The following is a 19464-nucleotide window of genomic DNA, read 5'->3' on the forward strand; positions in this document are numbered from 1 at the left end:
AGAGAGAGAGAGAGAGAGAGAGAGAGAGAGAGAGAAAGAGAGAATAAAAATAGAAGGGCCCTGACTGAGTATTAGAGATTAGTATGGATTTTAATTTCTGGGGCTTGGACCTTTGCCTCAGGCCCAGATACTGCAGCAAGGAACCACTCTGGTAGGTCAGCCCCTTCGGTTTCCAGCTGAGGAGGTACATCCCATGAGGAGCTGCATTACTCTTGCCCTAAGGAGAGTTCTTGCTTCTGTTGGTTGCCCATGGGCTGACCCATGAGCGCTCCCGGCTGTGGGCACACTGTACCAGGGACAGGACTGCCCTAGACAGAGGGCAGCCCCGGGCCAGCACTACAAAGCTGAGTGCTTATGCTGAAAGTTTAACAACAGTCTTATCATTCCCCTATAAAAACAGAATAGCTTTCTTATGAATGCCTCGTCCCTGAGGGTGGGAATTCCGGAAGCCATACTCATCAGTCTGGGGGGGTTGGGGTGATTGGGGGGTCAGGTTAGGGCTGCTGCACTTCCTGCTGTCTGCTCAATGTATTATAGAGACTCCCTAGCAATGCCCTTCCCCTGTTCAACTTGAATTCAATACCTAGAGAGGCTACGGTATATAACCTCATATGGTACTCCATTAAATTTTGAAATAATCAGCTAGACTTAATTCTCCATGCAGTAAAAAGCCATGGCAATCCAAAAATAGAGATCACAGCAGCCCTGAGTATGGTGGCCTGGAAATGGGAGTAAACACATGCAGAGCCCTGCAGTAGTCTGGGGAATTTTTTATGTCCCAGGTTCCTTTTTTGTTTGTTTGTTTATGTTTACTTATTTATTTAGAGAGAGAGAGAGAGACGGGGGTGGGTGGGCACACACGACCAGGGGAGGGGCAGAGAAAGAGGGAGAGAGAGAATCTCAAGCAGGTTCTGTGCTGTCAGCACAGAGCCCGACGTGGGACTTGATCTCACAAACTGTGAGATCACGACCTGAGCCGAAATCAAGAGTCGCCAATTGAGCCACCCAGCCACCCCTGTCCCAAGTTCCCTTTAAAAGGTTTAGCAAGGGGCGCCTGGGTGGCTCAGTTGGTTGAGCATCTGACTTCGGCTCAGATCTTGATCTCACGGTTCGTGGGTTCAAGCCCCACGTCAGGCTCTGTGCTGACAGCTCAGAGCCTGGACCCTGCTTTGGGTTCTGTATCTCTCTCTCTCTCTCTGCCCTCCCCAACTTGTGCTCTGTCTCTCTTTGTGTCTTAAAAATGAATAAATGTTAAAAAAATTATTTTTAAAAAGGTTTGGCAAGAAGTGACTACAGGTATGAATGGAGTATGTGTATAGGGGGTGAGAAAGAGCCAATAGATGCAACTTGAAGAACCAATAGAAGCTTTTCAATATCTAGCTGACTAAACATTAGGAACTTGAGGTCAATGATGGCCCTGAAAGCCTGTGGAAGGAAAGGTAGAGTATTTCTAAGAACAACCTGGTGGGGGAAAGACATTGCTCAGAATCAGAAGTAAAGCATACATGTATATATACATGAAGTATACAGTGGCTGGGAAGTAAGGCCTCAAATTCTGCACTACCACAGTAGCCACTAGCCACATGCAGCTATGTAAATTAAAATTAATTAAAAGTAAATAAAATTAAAAATTCATTTCCTCAGTCACACTAGTTACACTAGCTCAACAACATGTGGTTATTGGCTACTATATTGAACAAAACAGCTATAGAACACTGCAGAAAGTTCTCTTGGACAGCACAGCTCAATTACTGAAGGTCAGTGACCTAACATCACAGTTGCTACAGGGACCAACTAAGAGTAGATTCCAAAAAATATAAACTGGGTTCATTTTTCAACTCATGTGCTAATAGGCTGGGGGAGGAGGCTGAGGGTTGACCATTAGATAAGTTGTGTTTTGCTCTGAGATTAATTCCTATTGAGGCTTTAGAGGGGCACATGTAATTATAGGAGGCCCCTATACCTGCTACATGTGATTTATTTTCTGGGATAACTGAGTACTGACAAATAGGTGAGAAAAACAAGAGAAGAATGGCAGAAGAATGGCTAAGAGATTTTGAGAAATAAAAAGTAGAAAAGAACAGAAAATATAAATAAATATAAGTATGAAAAAATAAATAGAAATAGAAAAAATAGAAAAATTAGGAAAGAATAGAAGTCGAGTGTGTGTAATAAAAAAAGTTTCTAGATGTGGTTAAAAAAAAAAAAAAAAAGATAACATTGACTGTCTCCCAAAAACTGGTTTGGTTACTCACTGGCCTGGGAGTCTGTTGAGAGCCACAGGGATAGCCCATCGGAGGGTGTCCATATGTACATCTTCTCCTCTGACTGTAAGAAGAGCCCAGAAAGCACAGATGCCTTGGCCACCCTTTACCTGATAAACTTTTGAGCTTCGTCAGCTGGGGCCCCAGGAATTCTTCAAGGGATGGAGACACTAAAAAGACACTAGATTGTGTTTCTTTTATGACCCACCCTGGCTATTACATTTGAGATGACTTTCTCCCACTGCCCTGGCTTACAGGCACCCACAGTTAATGTTACTCCTTATGGTCTGGTCCTGGCTTCAAGTACAACTGATGATGATTGGTCTTATGGTTTGATCAAGACTTTGAAACTTGGAGGTGCTTTTGTTTATTCCTATTATCAATGGAAATCTTATGAGGTGCCCCCCTTCCTGATTTCCTTTAAACAGGCACACTACAATTTCACAAAATAAAAATCATTTGGGAGGAACTTGTGGTGAACACTATGAAAGCTTGCTATTCTGAAAAATTATAAACCCTTAAAAATTTATTCCAGGTTTATTCCTGAATCTCCCCGGTGGTTGATATCCCAGAGAAGATTTATAGAGGCTGAAAATATCATCCAAAAAGCTGCAAAAATGAACAACAAAGCGGCCCCGGTGGTGATTTTTGATCCTATGGAGGTAAACATTTGCAGATGTGCCCTCTTGAGGTCAGCCATGCATTCTTGATTTCAGGGAATGTAATTTAATCCGATGTGTTTTGAGTGCCCACTATGTACCACGTGCTGCATGAGTCCTTAGAGACATAGTGATGATTAAGTTCTGAGATGAAACCCACGTCAAAAGGCTGTGTATGAATTAGGTGCGATCATGTATGTAAACTGCTTAGCATACAGCAAGTGTTGATTAAATACTAATTCCCTTTCCTTTGGCAAGTTTACTTCCAACTTTTTACTGGTACTGCTCCAAACCACTGGTGCAGTTGCTTATCACATAATCTAAATGTCCACATTAAGTGGAAAAAAATGTAGTTGAGGGAAATTCCATGCAGGATTTACCCACTGTACTCTGAATCATCCCAAAGCTGCTGAGGAAGCTGTATATGCCTTTAGTCTTGCTGTGTCGTGTCTAGAACCTAAAGGTGTGAAAGCACAGGCTCAAGGGTTCACCCCAAAAGGCTCAAAGGTTCACCCCTGAAGGCAAGAGACCATGCGAAAAAGATATTCCATGGTGGCAGCCACACTTCCTGACAGTGAAGACTTGCAGTGTCCCCATTCATGCCCTGTGCCACGTCCTAGAGAAAATGAGAAAGTGAGATACAGTTCCTATGCTTAAGGAGCATAGCATGTAGCTAAGAGTGTCACCAAGATTAGATGAAACATAAATGATGCTAGGAGGGAGGAAATGCTTATGTATCCAAGGAGTAGATGCTGTGTGCCAGCAGAGAAAGAGAACAGACAGACTCAGAGCTGAAGAGGCAGGTCTGAACCAGGGGTGGGGGCCCTTAGATGAATGGAAAGAATGGAGCAGGGCTTTCCTGGCTAGGAGAAGAATATGGGTCTGCCCAGGAAACCCAAAGAAGACTAGGGCAGCTGCAGCAACAGTATGCCTGCCCACATTGAAGTCCGCACTGCTGGCTTCCACAGAAAGCAGAACTTTCAGAGGGTGGTGGGCACACCACTGCTCCACTGCAGGGCTTCCTCCGTCCCTGGCCTTTGGCACCTCTGTCAGAAGCAGATGTCCTGGCAATGGCTGGAGTGTTAATTACAGTGCCAGGAACCCAAGGTCCCAGAGGGCTGCTGGGACAGAGATTGCTGAATCCTTCACTCTTCACATCAGGAATTCTGTTCCCCCGGTGGCTCAGTTGGTTAAGCATCTGATTTCAGCTCAGGTCATGATCTCATGGTTTGTGAGTTTGAGCCCCGCATGAGGCTCTGTGCTGACAGCTCAGAGCCTGGAGCCTGCTTCAGATTCTGTGTCTCCTGCTCTCTCTGCCCCTTCCCACCCCCACCTCCCGGCCTCTCTGTCTCCAAAAATAAACATTAAAAAATGTTTAAAAAAAAGAATTTCATTCCCAGCCTTAGATAATTTATTGGACATGGGGAGTGTCCAGTGAACTCTTAGGCATCTCAGGACTGTGGTGGTTGTTTGTTGATATTTATTGGATATGTGATCTGATTCCTGTGTTTGAGGAATTTACAGTTTAGTAGTAGAAGTCAGACTTACAAGAGATAGTTAGAGGCAAATAAGAATAAAGTCCAGTGTCAAAACACATGCTTCTGATAGCATCTTGTTTCTTCCTACCATGAGGCATTTGGAGCCTGAATTGGACAAGCCTGTTGGAGGAAAGAGAGCCAGTGTTCATCTCTGCTGCTCACCTCCCGGTGACAGTGGAGAGGGGTCCTCTTAAGGAGGGTCCACAGAGCCCTGCGTCAGCAAGTGCAGCCTGCTCAGAATGATAATGGAGAGTCTACCAGATGCCAGGCATGGTATTCAAATTATTTGATGTTCATTCAAGCCATAGCTCGTGGATACTACTCTAGGCTCTTTTTTTCGGGAGAAGAAATTGAGGCACAGAGAAGTTAAGTAATTTTCCTAGAATTACACAGCTAGAAGTCTCACTAGAGCTGTCTGGTGCCAAAGTACATGCTCTTCACAACTGTGCTTTCTTATCTCATGGTAGAGGCAGTGGACAGGAAAAAATACAGAGTAGTATCATCTTGGAAAGTGATCTGGGGCTTCTCTGGCTTTCCTTCTCAAGCACCTTTAACCTGCTCATCGAGTCTGGTTCAAAGGCATTTTGGTGACTCCATACAGAGGCAAGCACTGGATATAAAAATATTCTGGTCCTGAGGTTTCCAAACCTGGCTGTCATCAAAATCACCCAAGGAGCTTTAAAAATACTGTCCTTGGAATGCCTGGGTGGCTCAGTCAATTTGGATGTCCGACTTCGGCTCAGGTCATGATCTCATGGTCCGTGAGTTCGAGACCCACATGAGGCTCTGTGCTGATAGCTCAGAGCCTGGAGTCTGCTTCATATTCTGTGTCTCCCTCTCTCTCTGCCCCTTCCCCACTCATGCCGTGTCTCTCAAAAATAAATAAACATTAAAAAAATTGTTTTAAAAAAATACAGAATCCTAGGCTTCAGGGCCCACAGGAACTATTCAGATCCAGCAGGGCCAGGGTAAGATCTGGCGATCTGCATTTTCATAAAGCACCAAGTGTTAGCATAGACCTGGTGCCCAGGTCCTATCCATGCCTGGCACCACTTCCAGAACCCCCCTGAAGACTTCTAGTTCCCACTAGTTTATGCAGGGGCTTTGCTTTGTTGTGATAACAGGGTTCTACTGCCAGGGGCATGTTCTAGAGCTGCACACTCCAAATACTGTAGAAGAAGAAAGGCGATATGTCTGCGAACTTCAGGACAGAGTGTGGTTATTCTTGGGAAGACAGATGCTCGTATTTGGGGAGCGCTTGCTACAATGGCCAGTCTGGCAGTCTTACTCCTTCATTGTACACACTCCTTCCTCGGCCTCTTATTTTTTTTTAATCTTTTTTTTTTTAAATGTTTATTTATTTATTTTTGAGAGAGAGAGAGAGAGTGAGAGAGAGAGGGACACAAGTAGGGGAGGGGCAGAGAGAGAGAGAGAAGGAGACACAGAATCCGAAGCAGGCTCCAGACTCTGAACTGTCAGCAGGGAGCCTGACACGGGGCTCAAACTCACCAACTGTGAGATCATGACCTGAGCTGAAGTCAGACGCTTAACCAACTGAGCCACCCAGGTGCCCCTCAGCGTCTTACTGCACATGCACTCTATGTCCTTGCACTTTATCCCAAAAAGATTACCCACCTCAGGGCCTTGTAACTTTTTTACAAGTTCCACTGAGCTTGGTTATCTAGATTCCTAACACATGGCAAATTCACTTTAGTTAAATTAAAAATAAAGGAGGGAAGCCCATTGACAGCAGTAAGAAATTGCCACTAGCCAAATAGCACCTTTTCCTCAGTGATGTAGTAGTAGCAGCAATAAGTATAGTTAAAATGTATTGGGTATCTACTATGGTTCAAGTACTATGCTAAGCTTTATATACATATATATGATCTCATGTAATCTTCTCAACTCCCAATTATTATACCTTTTTAACATACAAGTAAACTGAGGCTCAGGGGGAATAGTCACTTGCCCAAGGTCCCTCAGTCAACCCAAATCCGTTCTGACTCTGAGACAACAACAAGAAAAATATAAAAAGCAGACATGAACCCCAAGGCAGTTAGGGGCTGCTTGGCCCTAAGGAGCACAGGTCCTAAGGATCACAGCTCCGTGTGATTAAGGTCACCACAGTGATGTGACCATGAGTCAAGAAAAGGCTGTTAGCAATCAGGCTTTATATGAAGAGACAGTGAAGCCAATGTTACATATTTCAAAGGCTTCTGTCTAAAATGGACCACAAGTATTTTAAAGTGTTAGAATAAGCATCATATATGTAGATGCCCTTATTCCCCTCAAATTCCAGACTTCTGAGCATACTCAAGGCAAAGCAGAGTTACAAGCATTAGTCTTTCCCACACTGTCATGGTTGAAGATACTGCCTTACTAACCTCTTCATCTCCTGGTTATTTGCATTATTTTAGCTGCAGGAACTAAAACTCCCAAGCCAGCAGAAAATTCTCATTCTCAGCCTGTTCAGGACTCGGAACATTGCCACAATTACCATTATGTCTTTGATGTTGTGGTAAGTAACAAGTGATCTAGAAATGTGACATGCAGCCCATAAGTGTACAATTGATTCTCTTTAATCCACCGGGAACATCAGGGCATGGCCTGAGTTTTCCTGAGATAAAATTAAAATTATAGAATTCTAGGCCATTTGGAAATGTCTCCATTCAACTCACAGAACTGGATGCTGAAAAAAAAGTCACAGGGGATAATCTTTAGGTCTGCAGTCCTGTGGCCCACATGGAAAGGGTCTGCCAATCCTAGGGTAGTTGAGATGAAGACCATTAATGTTCCTGGTGCCTGAGACTGAGAGGGTAATTCAGCTCCTGCTTCTCCAAGCTGGACTGGCAGCTGAACAATGACGTCACAACATCCCCACTGCATCGGACTTCTGATAAGCTTTTCACCCTTGCCAATAGCAGACTACCCAGTGATTTTTCAGGCATAGAAATAATGAATTGACTCTGTAGACTAGATTTGATGATGTATCTACCAAGAAGTGAGGAAGGAGAAAAGAAGACCTGCCTACCCGACAGTGGCAACACAAGAGATTGTAGGTTCAGAGACTGCAGTGAGTCTGCTATTAGGGCCATCCTGTTTTGCAGTTAGAAGAGATCAATGACAGAGTTATGCCCCTTGATACAGCAAGTGTGTCACAAGCACATGGCTTTCCTCACTCTACACCTGCTTACTTCTTCTATGTCAGTGTATGTCATTGGTGCAAATGTATCTCGAGTGCTACTGAACCAGTACTAGTCCCTAGTTTTGCCTGCATTGTACTTATTACCAAATGCGACCATCGCAAATATCCTCAGACTGATAACGTTCCATTTTTTCTTTTGTTTTGCATTAGCCCTTGTGCTACCCAACCCAGTAGAATATGTATAAAAAGATCCAACATTGCTCCTGAAAATATTTTTCAAATGTCCTCTGCTTTTCGGTCATGTCAATAATAAGCGAATTTCTGCACAGAGGAGTCTTTAAAGGGCAGTTGTTTTTTGCACAGAAAAGCTTCACAGTTATGTGGAAATTCACTGTAATGACGGGATATGGGGTGTGTACTGTGTGATACTTTGAACCATTATGGGGACTTTCATTCTTTTCCCCAAAGTGAGTTTTAATAAATTGATAGGAATTTACCGCAAGTGAATCCCATAGTATTACCTATGTATCTTCGTTTTTCTTTTTGATAAGAATGAAATCTGGATTTTATGTTCACTGACATGACTGACAATCTTTCTTCAAATTATAGTTGTAAGGGAATGAGGATGTACACAAGCTATTCAGGAAATAACGAAATTTGAAATTCATTAGACCAGGGTAGGTATTGTTGAATGTTGGTATATCTAGACTAGGGCTATCCAATAGAACTTTCCACAATGATGAAAATGTTTTATGTCTGAGTTGTCCATTTTAGTAACTACTAGCCCCACGCAGCTATTAAGTGGGTTGAAGTGTGGCAAGTATGACTGAAGAATTGAATTTATAATTTTATTTAATTTTAACTTATTTACTTTTAAATAGCCATATGTGGTTAGTGGCTACTTGTAGGACAGAAAGATCTAGACAATTTCTTGACCATCATGGAATTATTGAGTGGTTCGGGTCATCCTCTCATCACTTTTGTGTTTTTCTGTGGTTTTGCAGGATGCTTACCTCAGTGGGTTACTTTGCTCTGTCTCTCAACGCTCCTAATTTACATGGAGATGCCTATTTGAACTGTTTCCTCTCTGCCTTGATTGAAGTTCCAGCCTACATTACAGCCTGGCTCCTGTTGCAAACCCTGCCCAGACGCTATATCATAGCTGGAGTACTGTTCTTGGGAGGAGGTGTGCTTCTCTTAATTCAACTGGTACCTGAAGGTAAGAAGTTAACCAATTTTAAGAGCTTACTAGAGGGGTGCCTGGGTGGCTCAGTCGGTTAAGCGGCCGACTTCGGCTCAGGTCATGATCTCACGGTCCATGGGTTCGAGCCCCGCATCGGGCTCTGTGCTGACAGCTCAGAGCCTGGAGCCTGTTTCAGATTCTGTGTCTCCCTCTCTCTGACCCTCCCCTGTTCATGCTCTGTCTCTCCCTGTCTCAAAAATAAATAAAATGTTAAAAAAAAATTAAAAAAAAAAAAAAAAGCTTACTAGAAAAGCTCCGCACCTTGACTAAACTCATCATTCGTCACTGTGCCCTGTTGTTATGTAGCCTTTAGATTGTAAGTTCTTCATAAGTCGATCCAATCAGATAAGTGATAGACAACTACATAATTTTCCTGTGTTTGTAACAACCACCCCCCTGCCCCCTCCCCCCCGCCCAAACAGGAGTCAGCCTGAGAGAATCAGAAGTCACTGAGAGGAAGAACAATACTGTCAATCATCCCCTTGGTACTTTTATGTGAGGCACATATTCCAGTGTTGTAGTTTGTAGTACTTGCCAGGTCCAGTGTAAGTCAGTGATTTTTTTTTAAGATTTGATTTGATTTGACTCATTATTTTGAGAGAGAGAGAGGGAGAGAGAGAGAGAGAGAGAGAGAGAGAGAGAGAGAGAGAGAACATGAGCTGGGGGAGAGGGGCAGAGGGAGAGAGGCAGAAAACCAAACAGGCACCACACTGTCAGCACAGAGCTCGATGTGGGGCTCAATCCCACAACCCAGGGATCATGACCTGAGCTGAAATCAAGAGTCAGATGCTCAAACGACTGAGTCACCCAGGCACTCCTTAAAATTTTATTTTTAAGTAATCTCTACACCCAACGTGGGACTTAAACTCATGACTCCAAGATCAAGAGTTGCGTGCTCTTCTGACTGAGCCAGCCAGGTGCCCTTAGGCCAGTGATTTTTATGGTCTGTAATCTTTAAGTTGTTAAAGAGCACATAAAGACATTTGCTTCTTTTTTCTCTTTATATCAACCTTTATCATATTATTAAAATGTTATCAATAGATCATTGATACATAGTATTATACATAGAAATATATATTTCTTAATAATTAACAGGATAAAAAGGATTGGTTCTTCCCTTTGAGGATTAAATTTAACTATATTAGCGTGCTAACAACTTACTCTGAAACTGTTGTTACACATAAAAGTGGACGAAGGTCACTGAAGGAATAAATGAGCTAGAAAAACAGTACAGAAAAACAGGAAGCAACCTGTCACTCTCCACCTTTGTTTGTGTCTAATTATTAAGATATTTGAGGGGCTCAATTGGTTGAATGTCTGACTCTTGATTTCAGCTCAGTTCATGATCTCAGGGTCATGAGATTGAGCCCCATGTTGGGATCCACACTGGGCTTGGGGCCTGCTTAAGATTCTGTCTTCCTCTACCTCTCATGCTCTCTCTCTCTCACTCTCCTAAAAAAAAAAAAGAAAGAAAGAAAAGAAAAGGATATTTAAAGAAAAAGTGTTACTTGAGGAATATCTTTATACTATAAAAACAATCCCCAAACAAGCAAAAAGGACAACAAAAGCAACTGAGTTAAGAAAATCTCACTTCTAAAACCACTTCTGAGGAGGGAGTGTGGGGCAAGTTGAGGGCAAAGTACAGACTAACAGTAACCTACCCACCCCAGGATGGGATATGTGTGATATTCCTCAGACACTCCTGCCTACCCAAGAACAAAGGAAAGGGGTTTAAGTGCTTACCATGGTGATGAGGGAAGCTAAGGCAAATGAAAAATTAGATTCCCTTACTGCCTACAGCCCACTGACAAGTCCTGGAAACCAGCAGTGACCTTCCTCTAGGAGCTGCCTCAATGATGACCCTTTGCTAGGGGCAAAAGGGAATCTTGGCTTAACATTCTCCTGCCCCACCCCACACCCCAGGGTCCTGTAAGTCTACTTTAACATATAAAAATTCCCTTGGGGCACCTGGGGGCTCAGTTGGTTAAGTATCCATCTTCGGCTCATGATCTCACGGTTCATAAGTTCGAGCCCTACATCAGACTCTGTGCTGACAGCTCAAAGCCTGGAGCCTGCTTCTGATTCTGTCTCCGTTTCTCTCTGTTCCTCCCCTACTCCTGCTCTGTCTCTCTCTGTCTCTCAAAAATAAATAAACATTAAAAAAGATTTTTTTAATTCCTTTGATAACTTCCTTTATCTCACCCCCAAGATATATGCTGGCAATCATACTCCAAGCTTATGGCCCCCTGATATACATATGAAGCGTCTCATGACTCAGGTTTTACTAAATGGTAATAAATGGCTTATTTTCGTAACAACACCCAGTCCCTTAAGGTCCTGGAAACCTTGCTTCCAAAATTCCTTAGAGACTTATTCTATCCCTAACCCCCTCCCAACCTGAGGATATGTAACTAGCAACTCCTCATGACCCCAAGGTAGCTCTTTCTGCCTACAGGTCCTGTCCCCATGCTTTAATAAAATCACTTTTTTGTACCCAAGATGTCTTCAAGAATTCTTTCTTGGCTGTCAGCTCTGAACCCCCACCATCACCCCAAATCCCCACCACCTCTATTTACACTGGGTCTCTTTTCCAGATTACAACTTCTTGTCCATTGGTCTGGCGATGTTAGGAAAGTTCGGAATTACCTCTGCTTTCTCCATGCTGTATGTCTTCACTGCAGAGCTTTACCCCACCCTGGTCAGGAATATGGCTGTGGGGGTTACATCCATGGCCTCCAGAGTGGGCAGCATCATTGCTCCCTACTTTGTTTACCTCGGTGAGATGCATCTTGTCAATTTGTTCTTTTTTTAAAATATAAAGGAATAACTTTTTCATTGTGAAAAATGCTAACAGCATAAAAGTTACTGGAAAAAGGGCAAGTTTACCTCTTCACTCTCGGGCAGCCCAAATCGCATCCCTAGAACTAAAAGGAGCTAATATTAACACTTCAGTGAATAGCCCTTCAGTTGTTTTTTATTGCAAAACATACACACACACACACACACACACACACACACACACCCGCATGCACAAAGTATACACACACATACACATAAAATAAAATTAAACACAAAAAAACTGTACATACTGTTTCACAACTTTTTTTTCCTTTTATTTAATTTATTTTTTAAAATTTACGTCCAAATTAGTTAGCCTATAGTGCAACAATGATTTCAGGAGTAGATTCCTTAATGCCTCTTACCCATTTAGCCCATCCCCCCTCCTACAACCTCTCCAGTAACCCTCTGTTCTCCATATTTAAGTTTCTTATGTTTTGTCCCCCTCCCTGTTTTTATATTCTTTTTGCTTCCCTTCCTTTATGTTCATCTGTTTTGTATCTTAGAGTCCTCATATGAGTGAAGTCATATGGTATTTGTATTTCTCTGCCTGACTAATTTCGCTTGGCATAATACCCTCTAGTTCCATCCACGTAGTTGCAGATAGCAAGATGCCATTCTTTTTGATGGCCGAGTAATACTCCATTGTGTATATATACCACAACTTCTTTATCCATTCTTCCATCAATGGACATTTGGGCTCTTTCCATACTTTGGCTATTGTTGATAGCGCTTCTATAAACATTGGGGTGCATGTGCCCCTTCAAAATAGCATACCTGTATCCCTTGTATAAATACCTAGTATGTTTCACAACTTTTTTAACTTAGCATTGTATCACAGTACCTTTCCTTATTAGTATATATAGCTCTTACCTTCTTTTTCGTTAGTATATAGTCTTCTAATGTACGTATATCCATAAAAATGTGTTTAACTAGGCTCAATGGATGGACATTTAGGTCATTTCCAGGTTTTTGTTATTACAAGTAATACTACAATGAACATTCATCTATGCCCCTATGCCCCTTTGTTCATTTAAGTACATACATTCACATTTATGTATTGTTGGAACAATTTAAAATTTCCACAGATATTGCCAAACTGGCCTCTAAACATTGTACTAATTTACAATCCAATTATCAGTATATAAGAGTGTCTATTTCTCCATATCCTCACTAACAATGGGGATTATCCAATTTTTAAATCGTTGATAATCTGTTATCTGAAAAATGGATATCATTGTTGCTTTCATTTCTATTTCTTTAATTATAAATAAGGTTGAGCAGTTTTTCGTGTCTCTATTGACATTGCATGTGTTTTTCAGTGACCTGACTGTTCATGTCTCTTGTTCATCTTTTGAATGGTTTATTTTTGATTTGTAAGAGCTCTTTGTAATTGAAAGAAACTAGCCCTTTGTATATATGTTGTAAATATTTTTACTAGTTTATCCTTCACTTTTTACTTAATAATATTTTTTTGTAATGCAGGAAATTTTAGTTTTTATATAATCAAAATTCTCAATCTGGAATAACACGACAGAGGGCTTCAGTGGGTTGTTCAATGGATGTAGGATCTGGCCCTCCAAGTCAGATCCCACTGAGGACTGATAGTGAGAGATGTTGATATACCTCCTTATTCTTCCTAGTCACCCATTGGTTACCTACTGGTTCAAACACACACACACACACACACACACACACACACACACACACACACAAAGACTATATATTAATCCTCAGGAAAGGTACACTCTAAATCTTCACAGAGAAAATGAAGCATTTTCTTGTCTTAAACATACTCTACATGGCTGCCCTGAACAACACCTAAGAAAGCACATTATTATATAGAATGGTGTCATTTCTCCTTTCTTCCTCCCTATACGTTCAAACCCTGCTTACTTGGTCTAAAGGGTGGACCATTGGTGCCTAAGAAACAGAGGAATCCAAGACAGAGCTTTCTATTCCACAATAGCTACTCCTGTTAGTGACATAGACACCTCGCAGAAGATTCAAGTTTAATGTTTTCTGTCAAATAAAATTCTTGGGTGTGTTGTTCCTCTGTAATCTCTGTATGCAGAAGGGAAGCAAGGTGAGGATCTATTATTCCCCTGTCCAAGGAATGCCTGATAAGGAAGAGGTGGAATGGCTCATACAATTACATACAAAACCAAGACATGCAAATGTTGCAGAAAGCAACCAAAGCCAGGCAGAATGCATTCACGGTGCCTGACATTTAGTGATTGAAATTGGATTGAACGTATTACTTAGGTTTTTTTTCTTTAAGGGTTTCATGGCTCTTTAGGGGCATCTGGGTGGCTCAGTGAGATCGAGCCCCACATCAGGCTCTGAGTTCGTCATGGAACCTGTTTAAGATTCTCTCTCTCTCTCTCTCTCTCTCTCTCTCTCTATCTCTCCCTCTACCATTCATGCTCTCTCTCTCTTAAAAAAAATATTATTAAAAAAAAAAAAGAAGAGTCTCATGGCTCTTTGGACCTAGCTGTCCACTGCAGCCCACTTTTGCAGGCAAAAGCAAAGGCCACACCTTGTCACACCAGTCATAATGGCTAGTATCTGTCCCTGCAATATGCTTTCTCTCCTTGATGTCCTCTCATCCCTCCTCTCAAATTTCTTCCACCGTAAGAGGGAAAACTTGGTAGGCAAATAGTTCCATCAAAGGAACATGGGTCACACATGGTTAAACAGTGGCTTAGAGAATGGAACTGGCATGAAAGACCTTATGCAGCATCATGTAGGTAAATGAGTATGGAAATCATGAAGGCAATGACATCTGCCAAAGAGAAACTGTGATTGTGATATTTTACGTATCTTTTTCCTTCTGACAATGTTCAGATTTAAAACTGCTCTCAAATACCATTGTTCAGCATGATAAAAGGATTCCCAAGAGCATCTGAAAAATCCCTATATGTAATTGATGTTCTTGTTCCTTACAGGTGCGTACAACAGAGTTCTGCCCTACATCCTCATGGGCAGCCTGACTGTCTTGATTGGAATCATCACCCTCTTTCTCCCTGAAAGTTTTGGAGTAACTCTACCAGAGACCTTAGAGCAGATGCAGAAAGTGAAAGGGTAAGTAGAACTTTAAAAACTGATACCAAAATTCCTCAGAAGGAATAAACATGCAAGAATAGCTAGGAAGTTTCTGAAAAAGAAGGGTGGTAAATGGAGGGTAGCTCTATCAGATAATAAAGCATATTATTAAGCAAAGGTAATTAAAACAGTGTGATACTGGTGTAGGATAGAAATCCCTGGAATAGAATAGAGTTCAGAATTAAATCCAAGAAAATATGAGAAGTCAGTATATGCTAAAAAGTAGCTATTCAAAATCAGTGAGGAAAATTAGATTATTCAGTAAAAGGTGTTAGAGAACTCAGCTAGCTATGTTGTATAAATAAAGAAACTTGACTCCTACTTCAAAATACATCAAGATAAATTGAAGAGCAATTAATGTAAAATCATAAATGTTCCAGAAGAAAAGATATATATTTTTATAACCTTAGAGAAGGCCTTTCTGAATATGATATGAAAAGCAAAGAGAAATAAAGGAAAAGATTGCTATGTCTGATTGTGAAACTTTAGAAATTGTTGGCACAGCAAGAAAAGAAACCATAACTAAAAACAAAGGTCAAAAATCCAGGGGGAAAATATTTGCAACACACAATAGGTACCTGGGGCTAATATAGCTAATACACAAGAAACTCTCAGCAGTCAGTCAGAAAAAGACCAACAACTCAGTAGGAAAAATGCCAAAGGTCATCAACAAGCAGTTGACAGAAAAGGAAATTTCAATGGCAGATACATACACGAAAAGCAATACTTGTCCATATTTATAAAGAGATACAAAATAAAATAATTCAATATATATTTTTTTGTCTGTGAGATTTTATGAGAGTTTTTCCCCTGATATCAACCACTTCTTACCCAACTAGGTGTCCTGTAATTTAATTCAATTCCAACCCTTACCACCCAGAGTTTCCATCAGAATCCACAGGTTTAAGAGCTCAGTCCCATAGGACTGCCCTCACTTTAGATGCTGGTGATAAATATGAGGTCCCCAGATTATCCACACTTCTATCCAACTTGGCTTCAGAGTCTGATGTTTCCACAACCCCTGTGCTCAAATTCAGTAATTGTCCAGAATGATTCACAGAACCAGGATAACACTCTCCTTACCATTTCAAGTTTATTATAAAGGATACATATGAACAACCAGATGAAGAGGTGAGGTACAAAGGGTGAGGTACAAAGAGGTGCAAAGGGTGAGGTCCAGAAGAGTCCAGGGTACAGGAACCTTCTGTCCCTGTGCAGCTGGGGAGCACTGCCATTTTGGAGCATGGATGTGTTCACCAATTCAGAAGCTCTCCACACCTCGGTGTTCAGAGGGTTTTATGGAGGTTTTATCACATAGGCATGATCAATAACTAATTCAACCTGTTGCCCCTCTCTTCTCTTGGAGGTTGGAGGGTGGGGCTGAAAGTTCCAGGCTGCTAACCAAGGCCTAGTGTTTCTGGTGACCAGTCTCCATCCTGAAGCTATCAACTGACCCACCAGGAGTTGCCTCATTAGAACAAAAGACAAGACAGTCCTATTACCCCTATCACTCAGGAAATGACAAAGGATTTAGGAGCGCTGAGTCAGGAACCAGGGACAAAAATCAAATATCTTTATACAATATCACAGACTGGCAGACAATTAAAGATGAGTGGTAGTGTGGGAGAAGTTTAGATTCTAGAGTGAAAATGTCTGGCTTCAAATCCCAAATCTATTGCATAAATGAGGGAAAATTACTTAACTTTCACTGAACCTCAGTATTTGCGTCTGTTGTACAGGAATAGTTCATATGGCTGTTGTGAGTTTACATAAGATAAAGTAACTTTAGCATCAAGCCATGAAAAACATAAATCTGTATGTGAGTAGATTCTGGTCCCTGAAGGAACATGTACAACAAAATGTACCCAAAACGTTGTTTCTTCTAAGGATAGGACTATTTCAATATTAACTTTAGCTTGCCAAGAACTTCATGTTTACCACTCGATCCTTTCCTGAGGAGAATTGTAAAATTATAGAATACAAACTCTAGACTCCTGAGTTATTACTAGAGTTATGTTCATTGACTGGATAAATGTTTTTCAGCATCACTCTAGCATTTTAAGGAGAAGAGTCTTGACTAATTTTCTTTAGTGCTTATCTTATTTTCAGGTTCAGACTTAGGAAAAACACAAGAGATTCAACGGAGAAAGAAGAAAATCCCAAAGTTCTCATAACTTCATTCTGATAAAATTTCCACCCCATTTGGTGACCTGAAAAACAGATGCATAAGACTCTATGAAGAAACCAAAGTCTTTCCTGATGAAATGGACCAACCCTAAGGATTAACACTAAGATGACTTTGCTGTTGAGAAATGCTTGTCACATAGCAAACTCCAAGCCACTCTTCCAGATAATCCCCTTATTTTAAAAACAAACCATTTCTAGATAGTCCACCTTCCTAATTAATTCAATGAAATGGGTTCATAAGATTTTTTTGAAAAATGCATTGGTCAAGGACTGGTAAATTCATACAAAGATGAACCTTCATTTTCAAACATACAAATACTATTCAAATAAAAAGAATGTCCTTGTATTAACACAACTATTAGGTGATAACAGTATATGTGTGTATGTGTATAAGTGAACTAGTACATTCAAAATGAGAGTAATTTTTGAAGTGAACCTATATATTGCTGTAACTAAATGATTATATGCAGTATTCCTATCCAGAGAATTTCATACAATCCTTTGAGGGGAATTGATGGCAGATATCAATAGTGTTTTACAAGTGAAACACAGTAAGAGATCAAGAAACCTTGATATGTGGCTCATATGACCTGTTGGCCTTTACGAAGGAAACCAAGACAGTTCCCTGCTAAAATTCAGCGGCTGTACTCACAGTGTTTTGAATGGTCTGTATTTGTTGTGATCTTTTGAGGCTCATGATTGAACTTTCTGTTTCTTAAGACTGGTTGTAAAGGTATTTTGCTAGTAAACAGATAATCAGGAAAGCCACAAACCAGTTAGATTGGTAAAGATGGTTTGTATGCCCCATGGCCAAGAGACATCAGCACTCAGGAAGAAGGCTGTCCAAGCCAACAATCTGGAAAGACTTTTAAAACAGTTCTTTCCATTAATAGATTCCTTCCTAAGCACGGTATGCGGCTACATTCTCTCTGACCAGGGGTGCATCTGGTTCCATGAATGAGCAGTGTAAAAAATAATGGTCACTAATGGGGTAATGTGTTATCATAAGCTCAGAAAATAAATGTCAGGTCTCTGTCTCAGCATGTTTTAGGCATGCTGAGATGATAACACAGCGAGGAGTTAATCCTGGAGACTGAGGCAGCATGCTTTCTCTGAAAGTGGCTTCTGCGACAGCAGCACAGTGAAAAGCAACTGAGCCTTTGACATCCCCAGCACTACGGTGTGCTCATAGAAGGAGGTAGCTCTGGTTTTTTATATGATGCTTGGTGGCATCATCTCCTAAAAATACTTATCCCCAAGATTAAATTTTCACTAAATATTTTGTAGACAAAATTTTGATATAACTCCTTTAATAAATGGTCCATATTATTTCAAGTTCCTTATCTTGAACTTTTCTGATTAACCCTGAATTCTTTCTCTTTATTGTTGTATTTCTAACACATATTTTATATCCTCATGACACACTGATCCTAGCTTTTGATTGTTACTTTAAAATCCACTAGAATATCCTAGAATAGCTTATGTCATGTCATTTGTACAGTTTCATCCAGCCAGTGCTTTTGTCTCCCCCTTGGATGCAGCCTGTCTGGATAATTTTTCCACCTACCTTGCTGGGCACTAGGTAGCCTGTCCCACAGACAGCAGGTCACGCTGTCTCCCAAGAAGCTCTCCTTGAACTTCCTTCCCACCGGTAGTGGCTGTTCCCTCCTCTGTGCTCCTCATGTACTTGTTACCCTTACTCAGTTGGGCTCTTGTCTTATTGCTTTCCAGAGGCTAGGGGCATTACCTTGTTTGTCTTTTTATCCTCTGTAGATCTGTTTAGCATAGTGTTTTCTTGCACTTAGCAAGCATTGATAAATATTTTAGTTGAAAAACTTTGTAAATCTAGCTTGGTGAATATGTTTGATACATAGACATTAAAAAATTTAAATGCGTATATCAAAAATGCTCTCAAAGCTTTTTCTAAATATGAAAAGTGAGGATTTTATAATTACCTTTTATTGCTGTTTGTGCAGGTGCTTTATGTCTTCTGAAAATCTGTTTATATAAAGGCAACAAGTACAGACATGATTATCTCTTCGGTAGTTCAAAGATCAAGTAGATCAATACATGCCCAAATACTATTTGATTAAAGTGAAGATGCATTGCTGATTTTTAAAAACTACTTTTATTTATTTTTTTAAGTTTATGTATTTATTTTGGTAGAGAGAGAGAGAAAGAGAGAGAGGCAGAGAGAGAAGGAGGGGTCAAGAGAAAGAATCTCAGGCAGGCTCCACGCTGAGCATGGAGCCCGACTCTGGATTCAATCCCACCACCCTGGGATCATGACCTGATTCAAAATCAAGCCACCGACCAAGCCACCGACCAAGCCACCCAGGCGCCTCTAGAAACTACTTTTAAAATTAGGTATACAAAGCACTATCCTGCACTTATGAATAGCAATCTCAGACTGGCAGCCAATCTTACACCACATGTTCTAGAATCTAGTTTCTTGCCTGGATTCTGTTAGCATCCTAACTAGTCC

General features: G+C 41.0%; 1 protein-coding gene and 1 non-coding gene across 3 annotated transcripts in view; both read left to right on the forward strand.

Annotated features, from left to right (window-relative positions):
- LOC123603431 (solute carrier family 22 member 4) overlaps positions 1-18814 on the forward strand; it is a 44024-nt gene extending 25210 nt beyond the window's left edge. Inside the window, exons 5-10 of one of the 2 annotated variants that reach the window (XM_045488329.1) lie at positions 2800-2926; positions 6879-6979; positions 8611-8825; positions 11444-11626; positions 14636-14771; positions 16902-18814. In XM_045488329.1, the coding sequence (XP_045344285.1) occupies positions 2800-2926; positions 6879-6979; positions 8611-8825; positions 11444-11626; positions 14636-14771; positions 16902-16977 (838 nt within the window). In that variant the 3' untranslated portion in view covers positions 16978-18814. The remainder of the gene's footprint in view (positions 1-2799; positions 2927-6878; positions 6980-8610; positions 8826-11443; positions 11627-14635; positions 14772-16901) is intronic. The other variant, XM_045488336.1, reaches the window with a different exon arrangement.
- TRNAR-UCG lies at positions 1053-1137 on the forward strand. The gene has a single exon. It is a non-coding gene; the product is annotated as a tRNA-Arg (tRNA).
- Positions 18815-19464: the final 650 nt, after the last annotated feature.

This window comes from Leopardus geoffroyi, chromosome A1, assembly GCF_018350155.1.
Source record: "Leopardus geoffroyi isolate Oge1 chromosome A1, O.geoffroyi_Oge1_pat1.0, whole genome shotgun sequence".
NCBI lineage: Eukaryota > Metazoa > Chordata > Mammalia > Carnivora > Felidae > Leopardus > Leopardus geoffroyi.